This window comes from Arctopsyche grandis, chromosome 13, assembly GCF_051622035.1.
Source record: "Arctopsyche grandis isolate Sample6627 chromosome 13, ASM5162203v2, whole genome shotgun sequence".
NCBI lineage: Eukaryota > Metazoa > Arthropoda > Insecta > Trichoptera > Hydropsychidae > Arctopsyche > Arctopsyche grandis.
Genome location: NC_135367.1, coordinates 21,149,917 through 21,171,678, shown reverse-complemented (window position 1 = coordinate 21,171,678; position 21,762 = coordinate 21,149,917). Strand labels below are relative to the sequence as shown.

At 37.2% G+C, this 21,762-nt stretch overlaps 5 protein-coding genes and 1 long non-coding RNA gene across 8 annotated transcripts in view; 3 read left to right on the top strand and 3 right to left on the bottom strand.

Moving 5' to 3' along the window:
* LOC143920959 (uncharacterized) overlaps window positions 1-21,762 on the bottom strand; it is a 561,395-nt gene that overhangs the window by 4,904 nt on the left and 534,729 nt on the right. The gene's annotated exons all lie outside the window — the stretch shown is intronic.
* Window positions 1-21,762, top strand: part of nesd (SHC binding and spindle associated nessun dorma) — a 325,057-nt gene that overhangs the window by 231,686 nt on the left and 71,609 nt on the right. The window lies entirely within an intron of this gene.
* On the top strand, window positions 542-3,555 carry Got2 (glutamate oxaloacetate transaminase 2). Its single transcript, XM_077444676.1, has 9 exons — window positions 542-691; window positions 1,199-1,355; window positions 1,557-1,700; window positions 1,788-1,994; window positions 2,148-2,243; window positions 2,336-2,486; window positions 2,575-2,749; window positions 2,825-2,975; window positions 3,049-3,555. The coding sequence occupies exons 1-9, from the start codon at window positions 618-620 to the stop codon at window positions 3,169-3,171; spliced, it is 1,278 nt and encodes a 425-aa protein (XP_077300802.1). The 5' UTR covers window positions 542-617; the 3' UTR covers window positions 3,172-3,555.
* On the bottom strand, window positions 3,393-9,694 carry LOC143921393 (uncharacterized). 2 transcript variants are annotated; one of them, XM_077444674.1, is made up of 7 exons: window positions 9,483-9,694; window positions 9,196-9,370; window positions 7,783-8,104; window positions 7,582-7,714; window positions 5,252-7,501; window positions 5,000-5,125; window positions 3,393-4,497 (listed from the first exon to the last, which is right to left on the bottom strand). In XM_077444674.1, exons 1-7 carry the CDS (start codon window positions 9,541-9,543, stop codon window positions 4,439-4,441), a joined length of 3,126 nt encoding a protein of 1,041 aa, XP_077300800.1. In that variant the 5' UTR covers window positions 9,544-9,694; the 3' UTR covers window positions 3,393-4,438. The 2 variants fall into 2 exon arrangements, with proteins under 2 accessions (XP_077300800.1, XP_077300801.1); XM_077444675.1 differs by having other exon boundaries at window positions 7,783-8,540; window positions 8,610-9,370; window positions 9,483-9,675.
* LOC143921634 (centromere protein I-like) lies at window positions 13,316-19,340 on the top strand. The gene is made up of 13 exons (XM_077444988.1): window positions 13,316-13,539; window positions 13,655-13,807; window positions 13,891-13,976; window positions 14,052-14,159; window positions 14,233-14,376; window positions 14,456-14,524; window positions 14,603-14,706; window positions 14,782-14,942; window positions 15,020-15,177; window positions 15,256-15,405; window positions 15,485-15,617; window positions 18,681-18,849; window positions 18,929-19,340. Exons 1-13 carry the CDS (start codon window positions 13,350-13,352, stop codon window positions 19,308-19,310), a joined length of 2,007 nt encoding a protein of 668 aa, XP_077301114.1. The 5' UTR covers window positions 13,316-13,349; the 3' UTR covers window positions 19,311-19,340.
* LOC143921243 (ras-related and estrogen-regulated growth inhibitor-like protein) overlaps window positions 19,512-21,762 on the bottom strand; it is a 48,255-nt gene continuing 46,004 nt past the window's right edge. For both annotated transcript variants that reach the window (XM_077444452.1, XM_077444451.1), the window contains exon 6: window positions 19,512-21,498. In XM_077444452.1, the coding sequence (XP_077300578.1) occupies window positions 21,169-21,498 (330 nt within the window). In that variant the 3' untranslated portion in view covers window positions 19,512-21,168. The remainder of the gene's footprint in view (window positions 21,499-21,762) is intronic.

Sequence of the window (21,762 nt, the reverse complement as noted above, 5' to 3'; positions counted from 1 at the left end):
ACGCTACCGGTCACTTTTGCGAAGAGACCAAATAGCGGCCATTGTTTAGCCTACATGCACTTAGATTCTAGATATAATCCTTGAAATCAATTAAAACGGTCACACAGTGTCTGGGATGCTACTCGGCCTAATCCGATTGCAACTACTCGGCGGTGTACGTAACAATAGTTATCGTTAGTATGATGGACTTTTCGGCTGCCAGATGTTCCGTTATAGAGATTTTAGTGACGTTGTGACCAGTAATCACCGAACCAAATATTTTGATCGTATAAAACGATATATGAAACAATATTTTCAGAGCGTAAAAGTAAAACATGAAAGCCAACCAGCTGATGATTTCAGTCACATACACATCATTTTGACAGGAAAGCTCTAAAGTAGATTTGTATAATTCATTCAGTCTGATGGAAGCGTAGAAAAATCGAAAGTGAAGTATGAAGAGGCTAGTAAATATGAATAAATTGAATTGTATGCAAATATTTAATGCTGGTATCCCAACATATGTAACCTTTTGACATTGTATATTCGAAGCCGGTAATTCGTCAGTTGGCGACGATTCGCCTTGTCGTGTGGTCGTGATTGTTGTTATTTGTTAATTTGCAAATACATAGTTCAACATGTCAATGTCAGTGCGAGGATGTCGACTGTTGGGGCGCAGCACCCTCACCAACAACATTGCCGTCAGAGCCAGGTTTCCAAATTCAATTATAACTTTTAAAAAAAAAAAGCCGGCCGCCAATTAAACGTGCCACTATCATGCTTTGCTTTTACTCGATTGATAACATGACTACCTACGTCAAAAAGTATTTTATTTTTTTATGACTTTAAGCATTATTTTACTCATACTTGTCCTCTGCTTAATTTGAAGAATTATCCAACTTTTTTTCTAGCCAAAATGTTTTTTAATAGTATCAAAAGTTAATCTGCAAGTTGCGTGCAAACTTCCAAGGTCGTTTTTAATCAATGCATAATGAATCAAACTCGCATATTAGATGAAATAATTATAATTTAGTGTCATATGGATTCGGAAAAATGTTAATATATAACACAGTCGCCTGAAAAGCTATTCTATATAGTGTTTGGGAATGTTGCCAAAATTCTACATTTGAGTGTAGGCTGAAGTTTTATGTGATAACTTGTGTTCTAAAAATTTCCCATTTTTCCAATGCTATATATCAATTATTATATTACATTTCAGCTCCTGGTGGAGCCATGTGGAGATGGGTCCACCTGATGCCATCTTGGGTGTCACCGAGGCGTACAAAAAGGACACCAACTCGAAGAAAATTAACCTCGGAGTCGGAGCATATCGTGACGACAACGGAAAACCTTTCATCCTGCCCAGTGTTCTCAAGGTTGATTATATATAAACTCATTGTCATCGCACAACACTGTTCACAAACAATTCATCAATAGTAATCAAATAGCTGTCAATATAAATTGGGATTTATTAGTTGACAAAATTCGCTATAGCAAGTGGCACATACATAATTTACAAATTTTTACATGTATAATACATTTTCTATTTTTTTTTTTTTACTTATACTTCACAATAGGCTGAACATAATATAATATCTAAAGGATTGGATCACGAGTATGCGCCGATATCTGGCTCTGCTGAATTTTGCAAAGGGAGCATATCCCTAGCGCTCGGAGACAATAGTGAGCAAGTATCTTCCGGTCTTTCGTGCACCGTTCAGGTATAATGATTATATATTTACATAGCTTTTGTATATTATATTAATTAACAATGCAGGTTTTTTTACTACATTAATTATCATACATAGGCAATCTCAGGCACTGGTGCGTTGAGAATCGGCTTTGCATTTTTATCTGCATTCCACACGATCGACCGAGGAGTATATTTGCCGACACCTTCTTGGGGAAACCACACACCGATTATTAAACATTCCGGACTGGTACCGAAAGCCTATAGGTACTACGACCCAAAAACTTGTGGTTTTGATATGAAAGGGGCACTGGAAGACATCAATGTGAGCCTGTTATCTGTTATTAATAATGTTTATACATTGCATAATAATCTTATCAAGGCAACTTATTTATATAGAGATCGTTATTTGTGTAAAATTGACAACAACAAAACATTTACATCATAAAATAAACACATACAAACATTATTTTTTCAGCAAATGCCGACCGGTTCTATTATATTGCTTCATGCTTGTGCACACAACCCTACAGGAGTAGATCCAACTGCCGAACAATGGGCAGAATTATCTCAAGTTAGATTATAAGCGTTTTAAACATTATTGCTTTACGGTTACAGCTAAAATATTTCTATATATATATATACAATTTATAAAATCATTCACAGGTCATCAAGAAGCGAAGATTGTTCCCGTTCTTCGATATGGCCTATCAAGGATTCGCTAGCGGTGATGTCGCTAAGGACGCACAAGCAGTCCGAATGTTCCTCAAGGACGGCCACCACATTGGCTTGGCCCAAAGCTTTGCTAAAAATATGGGTACAAATTAAATAATCTAATAAAGTTTCTTAACACGCAAAAAACACGCAAAAAAAATACATCTAAACTTATGTTATTTGTACGTTAGGTCTGTACGGTGAACGCGCCGGAGCGTTCAGCTTGGTGACGGGTTCACCGGAGGAAGCCAAAAGGACGTTATCTCAAATAAAGATTATTATCAGGCCGATGTACTCCAACCCACCGATACACGGCGCCCGCATTGTCAGCGAAATCTTAGGAGACGCATCATTGAAAGCGCAATGGTATGGTAAACATGCCACAATTTGACGATGATAATTGCATCGAGTTGAAAACTTAACTTGATACTTATTTTATAGGTTGACTGACGTTAAAGGAATGGCCGATAGGATCATTTCAATGAGAGTGGCGCTTCAGAACAATTTGAAGAAAGAAGGCAGTCAAAGGGATTGGTCTCATATCACAGATCAAATCGGCATGTTCTGCTTCACCGGTCTCAACAAAGATCAGGTACGTAATGTAACTTTCAAATAATGATATAAACATTTAAAAATATGCGAACTCAAATTTTCTTTGTTTTAAGGTTGAGAAATTGACAAAGGATTTCAGCATTTATTTGACTAAAGACGGTCGCATATCGGTGGCTGGTGTTACGAGTAAAAATGTTGAATATTTGGCCCACGCTATGCATCAAGTGTCAAAGTAATTGCACAAAAGTTTGCTGATACGCCTAAAGTGAAAAAAAAAATACTGTCGCATATTGCAACATGTGTAATTAAAATGCACTTGATGCATTTAAAAATTTTGGTGTTCGAAATTGATACATTAATGTCGCTTTAGATTAAAAATTTAATTTCATTACTGTCCAACAGTTGCAAAATAAGAAATATTTCACTATATTATTATTATTATTATACAATTATTTTTCAAAATAATATATTTTCATACCCTTTACACAATATTTTGCATTTAAATGCATTTACATGTTATAATTTCGATTATTTTTTAAAAACATTTTCAAATGTAATCTAGCACAACTATGAATATTTTATATATATGTTTATGAAAAATAAAGATTATTTTATATTATACTTCTTCTTTAGAAATGAATCTCCTCCACCCATGATTTATAATTGTTGTAAAAAATAATTAAGTACATTTTCTTTTTTTTTTTTGAAGTTCCGCTTTTGGGCATCTTTATTTTCTTTTTTGAATTATATACATATTAACTCATTTAATTCATCTTCAATTAAAGTAGAGAAAAAGTAAATTTTAAAATTCTTATACAATTACACTCCGTGAACTAAATAATTTGATATGTAACAAAAACTTTTTAACAGATATATAATTCTTAATATTTAACCATTCAGAACTTCATTTGAACATCTATTTTACATTTTTTCTTACTAAGCAACAAACATATCAATCAAAAAGAGACAAAAAATATTGCTGGCAAAACATAGCGACAAATAAATTTCAATGATGTCAAATATAGTTGAAAAAAAAAGAAAAAATTCGATCACAGGTTTCATAAATCTTAAAATTTGAATTTTATTACCAATATAAACCAGGTTTTATAAAAAAGGTTTATTGATAAAATAAGTAGTTAAAAACAAGTATTATGTAAAAATACAGATATTGTTAGTACAAGTCGGAAACAGTGAAATATATACAAGAAAGTGAAATGATTCATTTCTTAACAAGTGTAATCGATGACAATTTTTTTGTTTTTGTTTTTTTTCTTTTAATTTTAATATGTCCTATGCGTTCTCAATATAAGACAACACCAAAAAGAAATTAAACTTTAATTTTAACAATTATATACAGAACACTCAAAAACCTAACATTAAAATTATTTTAAATGGGATAAATTATCGATTTGTCTACTAAAGAATTTTAAGTGACTGTCGCTCCTATCAGGGAGAAGTAATATTCTAATATTTACAAATGATATTTGTTAAAAATGAGTATCATTACTCCATGGCACTACTGCTCGTTTGAGATGTTTCCAGTAGCTCCAATCTCGCAGCATCTAGAAACACAACATCGACAATATTATTAAATATAAAAACAAAAATTACAACCGACCGCACAGGGCATCAAATAATAATACACTACATAAAACTTCACGGCTCAAAAAATAAAAAGAAGTGTGGATTGTAAAGCTACGACCTCGTTGAGCAGACGTTAGTTGTAGATTATGTTTTGTACAGCTGTATAAACACAAATTCAAGTAAATATATTGCGATAACTCAAATGCGATAAATTTTTTATGTCAGTAAAACAAAGATGGCTAACTATGTAATGATAATCCTAAATAAATAAATTAAAATAAAAAAAGTATTTGATTCAGTTGTTTACCTATACTATAATTTTAGTATGAAAAAATTTGAATATGCATATTTTAAGACACTCTTTTGTTTTATGTAAATGTATGATGTATGAAAAAATAAAATAAAAATTGTAATCGAGAATTATACATATGTACTTCAAACTACTATCATTTCATAGGTGTAGACGTTAAGATGATTTACCTAAATTTTTAGTCAATACAAACGGAGAATCATTACTAGATGAGCCATCATCTTGCAGTTGACTGAGCAAGGTTCTACGGGCCTGACTGATAGAACTATGTTGCACAAACATTTCGTTGGTGTCGTCTATAACAAAAAATTATCATTGTAAAAACAATATACAGTGCAACACAAGTAATTCTTGAATCAATAAAAAAAATGCATGCTATCTCAACATTTATATATATTCATATATAAATAGATTCCCGTTACCTTGTTCGGCATCTTGAGACCCGTCCTCGTGCAGTATTTCTTTTTGCTTACTTCTCTCTTGAGACGACACGGCAAAGTCGTCCGTTTCGCTATCGGTCGACATTTCCAATTCTAAATTGATCTCGTCGGTTTTATCCGACGTGTTCTGCTTCTCGGCAAGTTCGACCTCCCAATTGGAAAAGTTCTGCATGTTAGCCTCCGGATCCGACAGAATCTTACTATCCACCGTTGTCATTTTATGAATATCCCGTTCCTCGGCGAACGAATCGTTTGATTTCGCCGGGTCGTCGATGTGAGCCGTTTCAATCAAGCTGTCGGCAGTCGACTCCATCGAGTCGGCGTTGCACTCCTCTTCGGTGACTTGACTCGGAAAGAGGCCTACGGTTTCCTCCGTCATCAGCGAGTGCTCCGATTTGATGTCTGTACTGCTTTGCGTCATCGATTCATCGCCGCCCTCGTCCATGAACTCTTCGGTCAAAGGACGGTCCGTTTGCTCGATCATTTCAGACACGACTACGGAACTCGACTCGCCTTGCGATGCGGTTTCGTCGTGAGACGCCTCCGATATCGCAACTTCAGGTGTTATCGACATTTGACTCGCTTCGCTCAACGACACGTTTGATATATGCTTGTTGGCGTCGATTCCGCTTTTTGAAAATGAAATGGGGTTTTTAGACATTGTATTGCTTTTTTGTACGACTATTATATTTCCTTTACTTGCGGTTTGTTTGATCGATTGAATACTAGGCCTCGGAGCTATTGAAATGTTCTTCAAAACTTTAGGCAGCGAACTGTCATTGCTTGAATTGATTTTTACACCGGTTACGGAATCTTTCGTAACGTTTTTCCCCGACGTGGTTACATTTGTCGTTTTAGATACGACGGTTATGTTACTAGATTTCGACGGACTATTGATTGATTGTCCAGAGACGGGAACTAATTTCATGGTGGTCGGCTTCCCCGCAACGCCTTTCATCAACAAGGGTACAGACTGTCCCATAACCGAGGTTTGCTTCGCAGGTAATACCACCATTTTCTTCCCGCTTTTGGAATTGAAAAGGAAAGTTTTCGTCTGCAACTTAACGTCGGAGTTTCCGAGGATGACGCTTTTTGATAAAACATCGACATCGCTTACTTTCGAGCCCAAATTGCTAGCCTCGTTGGTTTGATTGGGATTCAACATAGGATTGATGGTATTTACAACTGGATTTATGACAGTGTTCATGATAGGATTGATGACGGTCGTCATGATTGGATTCATTACAGGAATCATAACAGGCGTCATACTAGGGTTAATAACTGGACTCATTATAGCGCTGTGAGTCGAGATGTACAGATTTTTGTAAGGCGTGTTGCTCAGACTTCGTTGGATATTGCTGGATTGCAAAGAGGTAGGGGCCTTCGGCATTATTATAACCTTATCCAAGCCCATTGTGTTCGTCACCGGTTGCTGGAGAATGTTTGCATTCATTTGTGCTTGGGATTTTTGCGGAATATGTTGTACGATTTTGGTCGTTATTAATTTACCGCTCGAGTTTAAAATCTTTTGCGGGTTGTTGTTGGATGGAGATATGACCACTTGGCGATTCTGTAAAACTTTAATGTCTTGCTTTGAAATAATTTGCTTATTCGTAACTTGTATTTTCTGTCCCATTTGTTGATTGTCAGTTGAGTTGTCAGATTTTTTCTTAATAATGAAATGACACGCTTTTCCCGACGCAGCCTGCACTTTCGGCGTGGACGTGTGCATCGTTACAGACATTGTGGATGAATTTAGATTCGGCGTTGCGACAATCGGATTGTCTTCGATGTGCGATGGCGACGAGACAATCTGAGAAGTGGGCGTCTGGGTGAGGAGTTGCATCGTGGGAGATTCTAAAATTGTGTTTCCTATATTTAATTTTATATCAGTGTTTGATTCGTCGGCGCCGACATTTTGAACGTTTGGTTGAGCGTAGTTTGCTTGAAAAGACGGAGTTTGGGACTTCATAGTGTGGCCGTCTACTTGAGTTTGGATGCAAAGAGCTTGAGACCCCGCTATGTGGGGATCCGTGGGAGATTTAATACCGCTACGCACTTGATGATGCGGTATGGTCACTTGACCACAATGTTTTGTAACTGATCCGTGCTTATTTTGCATAGATCTATGCTTTGATAAATTTGATTTCGATAAATTAGAATGGTTCGATTTATTCGACATTTTCCCACTCGGATTGTACAAACTTCTACCGTATTGATTGGGAGCTTTGCCTGCGAATAAAAATCGAAAATTAAGACACACATTCGCATCCTGAAATAATGTACAATACAATACGGAATATGAAATGTACCAGAGTGGGGTTTTGAATAGCAAGTGTAAATTGGCGCCAAATCGAGATGTTTCTGATGGGTGGTGCGATGAGGCACATTCGTTGCACAATCTGGTCGACTTCGTTTCCGAGGAGGTCCGTCGTCATTTAAAACCTAAAAGCCCACAGCGTTAGACAAATACGTCATCGTCGGCATATTAAATATTTTGGCGCCAAAAATACCTTTAACGATTGATCACAGGTAACGATCGGTGGATAGTTTGGATCGGTTTTGTCTTTCAGACTGGGTTTTAAATCCACATTGGATACTTCATTAGATTGAATATCTTCCTCCATGCTTTCTATTGCACTGACGGGAGACGCCGAAGCGACGTGCTGTTCGGCGTTGACTCTTTGTGCGATCAGATCATTCTCCTCGGACGCTTTGATAGCTGCCTTGTCCGCTATCGCCGTGTAAACAGTTTGTGGAACCCCACGGGGCATTATCGGAATTTTTCTCCTTCCTTCGCGCGCCCAATCCAAACCAGTATTCGGACCGCATAATCTGAAATTAAACAATGCTCAATTATACTAAACGTCGCACGATTCAGCAGATATTCGATTAGTCTCATTTGTATATGTGTGTGTGTGTGGGTGAGTTACGATTGCACAATGCAAATTTTTTGCGCAAATAGTATAAATAAAAATGTATAGTAAATTGCAGATACAATTTGCTAGTCAATGGATTTTTTTTTTTTATAACTTCCAGTCTTATAAAAAAATTGTAATTAGCGACGTTTTTCATTTTAGTTGATATATATATTGACAGCGTTATTTTTTGTGTATATTTCACTGACTTATTAATCAACTTTATAACAAGGGGTTTTTAATTGTATCTTCAGTGTTTATCTTCTAATATAGAATGAGCTTCATTAGACGTCTTTGAAAATATATAATTTTTAAAAAAAACTTTTATATAGTCTGCTAACCGGTTGTTTTCACTGAAAATATTCAAGAAATATAAAATAAAATAAACGTACTCTGTTATAGGAAGGTTATAAAATTATTACAATTAGTCAAATTTTGTTTTGCTAGATGGAACTAATCCACATGATGAACATTTTGATAATCTCGATTACACAATTTATATAAAATTGATAATTGTAACAGACGAAAAGAGTGAAATTATGAAAATACTTCGGAATGGAGAAGTCAATGTGTATTTTCATGAGGTTTTTCCTCCTGAACTGTATAGATTTTCATCATTTGACCTAGATTTCCTATAGGAATAATGGTATAATTTTAAGTTAACACAGATTTCTAAAGTTACAAACGCTGAAAAAAATCACCGATCGAGTCAGTGTTGTTAGGTAGTAAGTAGGTTTTTTGTTTCAGAGCGCTTCCATTAATAAATAGTTGCACATTTGAAGTGGTAGTGAACGAGAATAGGATAGAGTGCAAGAGTCGAGCGAAGATGCACTGCCATTGGACGATTAGAATCGTCCCTCCAGCGTCGACCAATGGCAGCGCGCTATTCAGAATGACCTTCGCTTGGGCAACGCATTTAGAACGAGGAGGAATGAATATACGTGGGAGGTCTAGCGTGGAGTGTGGAGAGTGAGTGAGAGAATGAATGAAAGAGAGAAAGAGAGAGACTGTTCGGCGATGGCGGCCAGCAGCTCGTCGTTGGAGACGCGCCTAGCCTCGGCCTGGTGGCGGTCGCTGCCGATGTGAAGCGCAGCTCTGACGGCCTCCAGCAGGCGGCGGCGCTCCTCGCGGAGGTGGCCCTGCGCCCTCAGCACCGACACCATACTCGCGTACGCCTCCAGCTCTGAAACCAAACCAACGCAACGCAACGCATCAGCACCGGACGGCTACATACCACTAGCGTCACTGTCACTGGGCCAATGAGCCAGTCGACAGAATATACATAGAATAGAGACCGAGTCGCCTGAGCGTGCGCCTGCAGTCGTCCCGGTTGAGCGAGAGGGGGCCGGCGCGCATCCTGACAGCGGGGGCGGAGGCCGAGGCGGAGGCGCCGCTTGTTTACGGGACGCGATTGAGTGACACTTGCGGGGGACCGCGCCAACCACCCGCACACCAAGCTGCACAACCACGACCATTACACACTCCCCTGCACGGCCAGGTCCGAAACGAGTTCGCGAACCGACGCCGACTCATAAATCACCCCTCTGCGACCTCTCCAAGCCTTTCTAAATCCACATCATATATTTTTACACTCGCTCCTACATCGCTCGTCCACATTTTATGACTTTCAGCTCAAAATATGACACTAAAAATTTTAAAAATTTCCTCAATAAATACAAACCGTGTCAAAATACCATTTTAAACTGTTCAAAAATATAAATCTTATCTTGAAAAAATACACAGCTGATAAATATTAATTTATTTAGCGTGAAAATCCATCGTTTTATTTGAACGCTGTTCGTTTTTGATAATTCGAAATTCGTAGATTCCAAATATACTTATATGTGGACTTAGCAGCTCAATCGACGTGCATTTACGTACCTTAAAAATAAAATAAAAATAAACACGTCTCAGTTATAAGCGGGGGCTGCAGAGATTTATTGGACTGTAGTAGCTTGTTGGCTATACCGGTGATCAAATGCAGACAAAAATAGCATGCATATGTACTATACTGGGAGGTATGCAACCTGCAGCCCATATGGACGGAAAAATAGTATGCATTTGTACTATACTGGGAAGGCTGTAGCCCCGCAGCTCATATAGACGAGCCGCCACTGATTATAAGCCATATGATAGTCTCTGATTAATTGAATAAATTTAAAAATAAATTTAGTTAAAATTATAAAATATATTTTTAGGTCGTTTGTCAAACAACAATAACTCACTACTTTAATATATTATTTTAATTAACGTCAATCAAAAGTAAATTACGGCTTAAGATAATGTGGCAAGTATCACTAATGTATGCAATAATAATTAGAAATATCATTGAAGGTACAAAATTCTTATTATTAAATTTTAAAATTCAAGTAGCTGTCGACTTTTACTTAACTGACAGTTGTTTCTCTTAATTTCAATGTTTATTTCATTGGTTACGTCCACACTACCGATATCTACACCCGATATTTAAGAACTTTTCCATATCCAGTTCCCATATTGCAACCTGTAGTTGCTATTTAGGAACTGGTTATGGAAAAATTTCTGAATATCGGGTGTAGATATCGGTAGTGTGGACGTAGACATTCAAGTAATAAATTATTAACTTACTAAAGGTCTGTTCATACCTATTCATCACGACCCGAATCCTGCAAGTATCCTCAGTGCCGACCTTACACCCAATGGCACCCTCGGGAATTTTTTTCTAAACGCCATTAGAAAAAAATTTTGCCTTTAGCGCTATAATCTAAAATTTTGTATGGCTTTTGGCGCTCTAATTTTAAATTTTAGAGCGCCTTTGGCGCATCGTGTGGCGCCCTAACTTATTTGGCGCCCTCGGGAGTCGCCCGACCCAGCCCTTCCCTAGAACCGGCACTGAGTATCCTGCAAGTATGGCCAGTATTCTTTAGTACATTCTATATGGACGCGCATGAATGCGTAAATGCGCATGCGTGAATGGAGTATGAATACGTCCATATAACGTACCAAAGAATACTATCCGCACTTGCATGACACCTGCAGGATACGGGTCGTGCTGGATAGGTATGAACAGACCTTAATTCGACTAGAATTAATATATTATTCTCAAGCAAATGGTTAATAAACATAGTGTGGCGGCTCGCTTATACGACATGGTCGAGTTTGGTTGCCTTCCTGCGAGTGGGAACCAACTCGGCTGGGTTCGGAGAGCCACTACCACTCTGCCTTTAGCTGTCATATAATAAACACGTGCATTGACATGTCAGTCGTCTCATTCGTTCATCCTCCATAATAGCATGGTGAATTTCTATATTTCTCGAACTTTCCCAATTGAAATTTTTATAATAATATAGGGGGATTGAAGGTTTTGGACCGTTTCCCGGCCTATGGAAATTCAGTTGAATTTTGAAGAGGATCTTTATTACTCGATTAATACAGGTTTATTTGTATGTACAGCGAAGTAGGTGAAGGATTCACTGGAACGAGCTAGGTCAAGTTCCTGAAGCTCATATGGAGGATGAACGAATGAGACGACTGGCATGTTAATGCACGTGTTTATTATATGACAGCTGAAGACAGAGTGAGTAGTGGCTCTCCGAACCCAGCCGAGTTGGTTCCCACTCGCAGGAAGGCAACCAAACTCGACCATGTCGTATAAGCGAGCCGCCACATCACTCCCCCCCCCAGCATCAGCGATACCAAAATTACAAAGAAACAAATTTTACAAAAGAAAAAAATTATTGTTACACAAAGAGAAAAAAAAATTATTGAGTGGGGAGAAAAAAATTGTTGACGTGGGTCATCCGCTGTGTAGGTGTACCGCCCTGAATGGTCGGTAGATTCGAGGGCGGTGACGTCGCGAGCAGGACGGTGGGTGGTCCGATGGTCGCGCCGATGCGATGCTGCGGCGGCGCCGCTCTTCCGAGGCTGATGTCGGTTGGTGGGGCGGCGGGGGCGGCAGGGGCATCGATGTGGTTGATGATACTCCGAGCTGGACTGTGAGTCGTTGTGGCTCGTGGAGGTGTTGTAGCGCTACCGCCCGTCTCGGCGTGACGACGCTCGTGGGGACGGACGGGGCCTTGATGATGATGATGTGTATGTCTTGTGGTGCTGGATGACCGTTCTATGTGTAGTGGATCGCGCATGACTCCACATCCAGCTGTCAAGATCGTCGTCTCATTCGCTCCCCCATTTTTTTAAGCACCTGTCATCAACGTTGTGGCTGGACTCCAGGTAGGTAGGTAGGTAGGTAGCCGTGTCTACTCGTTTACTCGTTTATCTACCCGCGGGCCGCGGCGTGCTGTGTTGACGGCGATGGGGGCGCGGCGGGTAGCTTTCCCGCCTGGCTCGGCGAGGCAGGGATGAGCGGCATGTTGAAATTGATCGAGGCTGCGTGGCTCGATGTCGGGGGTCACCAGTTATGGAGGATGAACGAATGAGACGACTGGCATGTTAATGCACGTGTTTATTATATGACAGCTGAAGACAGAGTGAGTAGTGGCTCTCCGAACCCAGCCGAGTTGGTTCCCACTCGCAGGAAGGCAACCAAACTCGACCATGTCGTATAAGCGAGCCGCCACACTCACTCGCATCTGGGGACGATGCACTGGTTTATAAAGGTGTTGCTTGAGCAACGCGTAGCTGGGCTGGTGAGATCACGTTCTGGAAGATTCCGACGGGGTCGAGGTCTTCCTTTGTGTTCTATGTTTGATGCGTAGGTGCGTAGCTCCTTGGGATTTCCCGTGTACTCGTGATTGCGTATCTGGAGCGAGTCGAATCGCCTTTATGAGTAAGCTGGACGAAGTATTTCGGCCACGGCTAACTTTCGTGTACGAGAAGAGGACGCGATGATGTCATTTGTACAGATTAAGTTCGATGAGGGAAATAGGTGATATCACAAGTCTCTACAATAAAATGATTAAATAAAATAAAATGTCATGGAACTTTTCATAAATTAAAATAAATGGCTAGGCTTGGTGTATTTTGTATAGTTTTGCCATTCTATTTTGAAAAGCCAGTTTGAAATAAGATTTTGTTTCAAGCGCGTTCCAAATTCCCAATTGACGTTTATTTGTTTTATTTATAATGGCAGCACTCGCCAACAGTATTATGAGAAACCGTTGAATTGCGCGATGACAACCCCGGCGCATCCGTCAGTTTGAATTTGAAAGGACACTGAGTGAGATATGTCGGCGGACGAGAGCATAAAGGGTGGTGAATGCGTGGAGTGGCTGCGAGACGCCGTGTTGGGGGGCGGCGGCTCTCGAGACTCGCGGGTGAAAGCGGTTCTGCAGAGAATGGAGCAACGCGCGGCCCTCGGCCTGCGCCTCCCGCTTTTGCGCGCTCTCGCCTCCTTCTGGCTCGAGAACCACCTCAGTGAGTATTCGTGTTACTCTACTCCACTCCACTCACTCCAGAATTATTTACAACCGAGTTCAATGTACTAAAAATATCTATCATTTCTTATATGTATATGAATCCACTGTTACAGCTCCGAAAAATTGGTCGTTCCTGGGAAACTGCATAATACCGGAGAAAAACATGCCAGACGATGTTGTTCGCAACGTCATCCATTGGATACAATGCAACTATTATAATGCTGAAAATACTTCCAAAGTTGTGTACGCTCTCAGTTGGTTGCAAGGTAATCAAAATAACAATAATAAAACTTTGTATTATGATTTATTTATTTTATATATACATATATAATACATTATCAAACTTTAGGTGTGATGGAATACAATTTAGTGAATATGGACATACTCGATATATATTATGAATTCTTCTTTTATTTATTGAATTTTGATAAATTTGTAAGTAAATTTCCATAGTTGAATATGTAAATTTGAATATAATACATTTCAACTTGGCACCATGATTGTTTACAGAGTGGAATATCCAGCAAGTTTGTATACATGCTTACAAAACCACAAGATGTTACTCGAACGCGAGTTTTGTTACTGTTGAAACTTACCAAAATAGAGCGGCTGTCAAGGGTAAAAATAGTTTTTAGTATGCTATGAATATTGCATATTCAGCTGTTCTAAAATTTAATTGTGTTGTTTTTAGCATTATAATTCCTTGATAGCTGTAATTAATCTATTCAAAGGATTTAAACCCGAGTATGTACCGGAAAATGTTCCGATCGTTTCTGTCAATACCGTCTTTCCCAAAATAAACAAAACCTTGGCTTTAGCGCTTCAACGAGCACAGGTTTGAACTGTGATCTTTGTTATAATATGTAATTATATACATACAATATATATGTTCAATTGCATAATGTTAATTTCAGGTTCGTTGTAACATTCAAACAGCCCTGGATTCAGAGACGAGATTAGTTTGGTGGAAACCAACATCATCGGTAAAATGATAGACAATAAATAATAACTCATCACTCTTTCAACTACACGTGTAAACTTATTGTTAAATTAAATTTCAGAATTCTGGTCAGTCGAAATCTTTTTTAATACCAAATGTTGAATACATTCATTTGGGTTCGTCTTTATATTCTAAGGACTCTAAAACCTGTATAGACTTTCAGAAGTAATAAATGTTTATTATTTGTTTTTAAATCATATTATTTCAACGTCACTTAACTGTTTTTACTTTATTTTTTAGCGCTAGAGATTTAATGGTGTACAATATTGGCCAAGCGATTGATATTCCAGCAAACATATTATCAGTCCTTATTAACGATGCCGGCATGCATTTATTAATGTTTGCTGACAAATCCCTACAGTCAAGATTTTCATATAATTTATATCAAATTTTATACAATAGTAAGAATTGATTTTTATTTTTGATAAAAGCTGGGAATAAAATATTCCTTATTTTTTATATGTATGTTTTTTTTTAGATTATTTAAAAAAGACTACATTTACGTATGAAGAAAAAAAAGTATTTTTAAGAAGAATAGTAACTTTGCAAAACTATTTGCTACAGGGTATTCCGATTGTATCCAGATTTTTAGCAATATTTATTTCAAATTGGAATGGACATGACTTTTTAGATGAGGTATTTATTTTAAATCATTGTTTTATTATATAAATATTATAGTTTTAATACTATTTATCATATGTTTTTGTTCGACAGATTCTATCTTTATTAGAATGGATTACTTTTGACACCTTTGAAGAATTATACGACTGTATTTTGGAAAATATTGAAACACTTTATTTGACAAATAATGTATATTATCAATGTTCTATCGTGAACATGTTGAAAAGGATGTATGTTAGGATTGTAAGTATTTATTTTATGTTGAAAAAAATGGGGACATTTATAAAGCAATTGTTATATTGTGAAATTCAATTTTTTTCAGCATCGAAGAATGACGTTAAATAGGAAACCATTCTTCCAATGTCGGGAAGTAAAATATGATAGTTTTGAAATACTGACAAATTTGACCGATTTTATGGCTGACCTTTGTGAAAAGTCTTCACAAAATATATATGGTAAGAATTTAGGTTGAAGTTTTATATGTAACGATTTCAACGTTGGTTTCGGAAAGGAATTGATACACGAATTAAAATAAAGTGAAATCATAACCATTTATATTTTCAGGGTTGGTTTTATTCATTTAAGATTAGATTGTTAGGGTTGGTATTATTTAAGGGTTAGGATAGGTTAGGTTAAGTAAGGGTTGACCTTATATATTTAAAATTGGGTTGTTCGGGTTAAATTTACAGAGTTAAACGTTGTAAATTCATTGTTTAATACCTTTTCATTGCTTGAATTGGTGAAAATATATTTTTATTAGTGAAATATATTTTCACTTGAAATATGCTTTCACTTTAACATATATAAATATAGTGTAAAGTTATTTATAGGCGCGCGCGCGCACGTATTAAAGAAAAAGTTGAGTGCGCGCATTACACGCTTACCGATCTAACCCATTCGAAATGATGAATGAATGTGTGTGTGTGTCTTCATAGATGTGTATGTGTACGCTCCAGCGCAGCGCATACGACGCTGACGTCACCCGTTGCTCTTCCTGACGTCGTTCAATATCAGGAGCACATATCGGACGCTCAGGTCCCCATTTCTCCGCCACCCCACTTCCCCACGTCTCCTGGTCACGCCACATCCCTATAGCGGATGCTTAAAATGTAAGAATGAAATGTAAGTTCCTCTAATCGGTCAAAGGTTTTAGTCCACGTGGGCCACTTCAAACTGATTGGTTGTGCGCCTCGTAAGCGTGTATTTATTTTATTTAATATCTCTAGGCGCAACATATACTCCTGGCATTTTAAAATTTGTTTTTTTTTTTTTAAATCTCTATACTGGTTGATGCACTCGCACATACAGACATACATAAATACATCCCGTCATTTTTTATATATATTATTATTATTATATACTATAAAGTTTTGTGCCCATTGATTTCAACGGGTGGCTCCGGAAAGGAATTGATACACGAATTAAAATAAAGTTACATGTCATATATAAATATAATGTAAGGTAATTTATAGGCACGCGCACGTATTAAGGTCTGTTCATACTTAACAGCACTGCACGGCTTCAGCACTGCACGACTCCGTTTCAAATATGTCATTTTATTACATTTCTATTCATATCTACCTACACGTCGCGGTCACGTCACGTTTACAGCAATTTGGCCGAGTGCAAGGCAAAATCGGCTTACTTATACATTAGAGGCCATGACGATACGGCGCAATATTGCTTACGTCGTATTGTCGAGTACTTGCAATATGAATGCATACACGTGCATTCGTAGCTACGCGTCAGAATACAAGTCAGCAAAAATGTTTCGACGTTTGTCGAACGAAAAATTATGTATAATCGCGCTGTTGTTGGAAGGAGAAGCTCAAGAAGGCAATAAAAAAGCACGGAGGCGTTTTGATGTGCATCCCATGTTAAAAAATGGAAAAACCGAAGGAGCCTGTATAAGGAGCTTGTGGATGATGGACAAATTTTTTTTAAATATTTCTGTAAAAATTTTTTTTTAATATTTGCGCCAAAACCATATCGAAAGATTGAACAGCTGTCAACTGTCACTATCAATAATTGGTCCAAAAAAGCAAAGCGGCAGACTCATGGTACGTAATTCGCGTGTATATTTCCACGATGGCCAAAAAAACGGATACGATAATTTGACGGATGTTGCTGTAAGGTATTAACAGGAAATGTCGGATACTGCTGTAAGCCTGCCGTGGCGTAAACGTGACGGTTGGTATGAATATACCCATACAAAATGTACCAAAGAATACTTTTCGTACGGCCGGATACCTGCTGAAGTCGGTACGTGCTGACTAGGTATGAACAGACCTTTAATAGTAAAATGTTGAGTGCGCGCATTACACGCTCGCCGATCTAATCTGTTCACCCGTTCGAAATGATGAATGAATGCGTGTATATCTTCGTAAATGTGTGTATGACGTGTATCTTCGTGGACGTCAGCGCATCTTACGCCGACGTCACCTGTTCCAAGTCAGGTGCTCAATATCAGGAGCACATGTCAGACGTTCAGTTCTCAACTTCCCCACTACCCGACATCCCCGCGTCTCCTCGACACGATAGGATCGGTCGTCATGCCACATCCCTATAGCGCAGAGCATCGTAACCTGTGCACCGCGGTAATATGTGTTCCCCGAACAGCAAGAGAAAACTGATGTTAGTTAGTGTTTTGCCCTTATGCATATACGGAATAACTAGCGACTGCCGATGAAGTACATAACTCTACGAGTCGTAAACAATGTATGCCGCGAATATCCATAGGTTATGATGCTCTGCTATAGCGGTGCTTAAAATGCACCCATTGATTAGAATGTATCGTCATTGCTCTAATTGATCAAACGTTTTAGTCCACGTGGACCGACCACTTCACGCTGATTAGTTAGCGCTTCGTTCACGTGTATTTATTTTATTAACCCTTTGCCCGCGGCAATAAATATAGCGAACAAGCCCTGTACGCAGCACCTTTTTCGCCAATTTGGCAATCGAGTTTTCGACCTTAAATTCAGATTTTTATATTTACTCAAGTAACCAGATATGTCAATTAACACAAAGTTTTATTTTAAACAATAAAATACATAATATATCTCGTAGTTTTGGCTTAATTGTCAAATAATCAATCTTCAATACAATTGAGACGTATCGTCGCCATTGTTCAACAGACGTGACGTCACATAAACGAGGTTTCAGTATGGTTCCACAAAAAACTAATTTCGACTGGTTTTTATAAATTTTAAGCAAATTGAATAGATGGCATTCAACTCTCAGTAATATATTCAACCAATTTTGAAACTTAAAACAGTTGAAATAGGCGCATATAAGGCTCAAAATCCCGTGCAAAGTTCAGAAATTCTATGGAAGACAGCCGCGGTACAGACTTGTCGCGCAAAGCTTCCATAAAAGACGGCCGCGGGCAAACGGTTAAATATTTCACATACAAACTACATACATATGTTGATGCATTCTCACATACATACATATATCCCATTCGTTTTTATATATGTTATTATTAATATTGTGTAATAGTATTTTATTGATTTCAGGAAGTGCAATATTAAGAAATGCTTTCTTAGACGCATATCTGAAGATAGGTGAGCTGCAGACGAATTGTAGTCAACCGTTGTGGTCAGTCGCACCACGAAGTTTGACGTATGGAATTTTATGTTCATTCAGCGGGTTTTCCATCAATAGAATGCTGGAACTTATTTTAAAGTAATGTCGTTGTCTATTTTGTTTTAATATTATATGTATGTATATGGTGTTGTTGACTTTTGTCCAATTATTATTTCAGATATGACACAATATATGAAAAAGTGAAGCTTCAACTTGAAAAGGATGAGATCGAAGATAGAATAGAACTGTCGAAGAGTTACAGTACTGATTATTGCAATTGTCTGTGGCTCGGCGAATCCATCAAATCTAGAAAGCAAGGTGTTCTATTGAACATGGTACCCATAGAGCTTATTGAAATAATGGAAAGTGATGTTGAAGAATGTGACGTTCTGCTTGATATAGGTCATCATGTAGCCTTCTCGACGTATACTTATATGCAATTTCCACATGATATGGCAGATTTGGATAAATCCTTGTTACTTGAAATGGCGATACCGTCATATTTTCCAAATATTTCGAAATTTATCGAAAAGGTTCCGAAAGGCACTGAATGGGTATAGTGTAGTTGTTAATATTGTAATATGTATTTATAATTGTTATTTATTTTTGTTTTAATAATCATTTAGCTGTATATAATTGTGATATAATATTTTATTTAATTATTAAATTTAAATTGTAAATATGTATTTGGACATAATGTTTGTATTTTGTTTTTTTTTTTTTGAAAATAGGATAATTGAAAGAAATGTTTTTATTTTTTTAAACACACTTTTATTACTTTCAAGTTTACACTTGAACAGAAATTTAAAAATGTTGTATTGTACAAATTTCAGATTATTATTATATACACGTAATGAGTACACAATTTGACTAGAAATTTTCTTTGGAAATAATTATGTATATAATAATGTAATAAACATTGATGTATTGTAAATATGTAGTCACACATTGATCAGTAAATAGTTTTAAAGTGTTAATTATGATAGAGCTGGGCTATGCATGAATTTTTGTACACAATGTATACTTTTTTTTAATAAATAACTCATACTTTGTAGTTGTTTCAAAAGTTAATATCTTTTATTTCTTTCTTATAATATGATAATTAAAAATAATAATTGTAAAAAAATTTGTTACATTGTAACATTGCACATCATCATTTTTCAATTTCATTTTGCCTATTCCTATTATAAATAATTTCACAGCCTTAACAAAACATACAGTAATTCTTATTTATATCTAACATAGTTATTATTCTGCGATCCGATACAAAGTACATAATTTAGTTTTCTATAAAATACATGTCATTTCAACCAATCGTACTATACAAAATCCTCGATTGTAATCATAGAGTACAATTTAGGCCCTCAAATCACATTATAATTACCTAGACTTCAAGTGTTTAGTGTTTATTATACAAAGCCTTTATTGTTCATTAATAGAATGTACACATGTGGTATGTATTAGGCATTTTCTTATTACAAAATTCAGTTGTAACTTTTAAAATTGAATATCGTTTTTTTGTAGCTATGAAACATATAAAATTGGATGAAGTTGGACAGTAAATTTTGTCAGTACAAAATACTTAATTTGAGCGTTATTTGCATTAAACTTACGCTTTGTTTATTTATTGTATTTATAATGCAGCGATATGTAATTTTAGAAAAATGCCTTTGGAAATATTTCAAAGTTTCTATCCCTCGTCGTCTTCATAGTGAATTATTTGTCTTTAACATTATAACACTTAAATTATAATTAAAACTTGCGTTTGGTCTAAACTTATCGGTTTTACCTTATAAATTACATACAAAACTTCACATTACAATTATGATGACAATAATTGATATCGCTTTCATGAAAATTCTTTAAGTTTTGCTCGCTTCTGTTTGTGAAAGGTAGAGGATGGGCTTTGAGCAAAACAAAACTTTGGAAAATTAGTAATCTCCACGTATTACACAAAACAAATTAAAGCTTCCATTAACAACTAATTCGCACATTATTTTATACATTTTAAATTATCGTACATACATACATATAACATTTGGAAAAGAGAATTAATTTACATATTTTTATACATTCGAGATCATTGAAAGTTTATACGTATAGTGCAAAAGTCTGGATTTGAACTACATATAATACATAATAACATTGGCATTGCGGACTCATTGCCGTTTACGACTAGAGTGCTGTATAAAACATATTCATGTGGTTCAACTGAATTAATTTGTATTTGATCTTTGATCATGATCCCGTTAACGCACAGTAGATCTCGGACGAGCGAGCCGTCGAACTAAAGACGCCGCCACAGAATACTCAATCCACTGTCGACGACGTTGTAAATATGAAAATACACTGTTGACGAGGTGTACCAATTCAGGGCACCGGGGTAGAGCAGTGTTCGGCACACCCTCTAGCTGGTAGTCACAGTGAAGCGGTGGCTGTGAAGTTCTGGCGACGCTTGAGCACGCGTGATCGGTGCAGGTCGGACTTGTGGCAGGCTACTACGGTGCCCCCGTGGGCTGCGGCTCCGGCGCCTCCGCCTCCTCGTCCTGCCGAGTTGTTGCCGATGAGGGTACCCAGCATTTTCGATACTGAGAATTTGCGGGTCTTCGTCGACGATTGCAACGCTCGACACTCCGTCACCAAGAACTCGAATGCTTGATATAGGTCGGAGCTGTTCTCCGCTACGCTCACTTCGTAAAAGGGACAACCATTTTGGACAGCTGTTGTTCTTCCTTCTATCTCTTCCACCTGTAAACAATCAAAATAAACAATAAATATTTTGGAATTTTTGCATTAATATGTATGTATTATCTCAGTAATATATGTATATATTTTTTTGGTGGAAATTGTTTTTGGATCAATGTGGAATGAAAATAAGAACTCTTTTCATGTTATTTTTAGCATACAAATGCTTTGTAGGTATGGAAAATTCCATTGATGTTTTTAATTAAAAAATAAATAATAAAAATATAAAAAAGTCGTTTATATCATTGTAGGGTAAATATTTTGCAG

Coding starts and splice junctions, on each gene's coding strand:
- Got2 (XM_077444676.1), top strand. CDS start 618: ATGTCAATGTCAGTGCGAGGATGTCGACTGTTGGGGCGCAGCACCCTC. Junction 2,750..2,824: donor GCATCATTGAAAGCGCAATG/GTATGGTAAACA, acceptor CTTATTTTATAG/GTTGACTGACGTTAAAGGAA. Junction 2,976..3,048: donor CCGGTCTCAACAAAGATCAG/GTACGTAATGTA, acceptor CTTTGTTTTAAG/GTTGAGAAATTGACAAAGGA.
- LOC143921634 (XM_077444988.1), top strand. CDS start 13,350: ATGTCGGCGGACGAGAGCATAAAGGGTGGTGAATGCGTGGAGTGGCTG. Junction 13,977..14,051: donor TATTGAATTTTGATAAATTT/GTAAGTAAATTT, acceptor GATTGTTTACAG/AGTGGAATATCCAGCAAGTT. Junction 14,160..14,232: donor AAATAGAGCGGCTGTCAAGG/GTAAAAATAGTT, acceptor TGTTGTTTTTAG/CATTATAATTCCTTGATAGC.
- LOC143921393 (XM_077444674.1), bottom strand. CDS start 9,543: ATGCGCGCCGGCCCCCTCTCGCTCAACCGGGACGACTGCAGGCGCACG. Junction 7,715..7,782: donor CCTGTGATCAATCGTTAAAG/GTATTTTTGGCG, acceptor GTGGGCTTTTAG/GTTTTAAATGACGACGGACC. Junction 5,126..5,251: donor GTCTCAAGATGCCGAACAAG/GTAACGGGAATC, acceptor TTTTTGTTATAG/ACGACACCAACGAAATGTTT.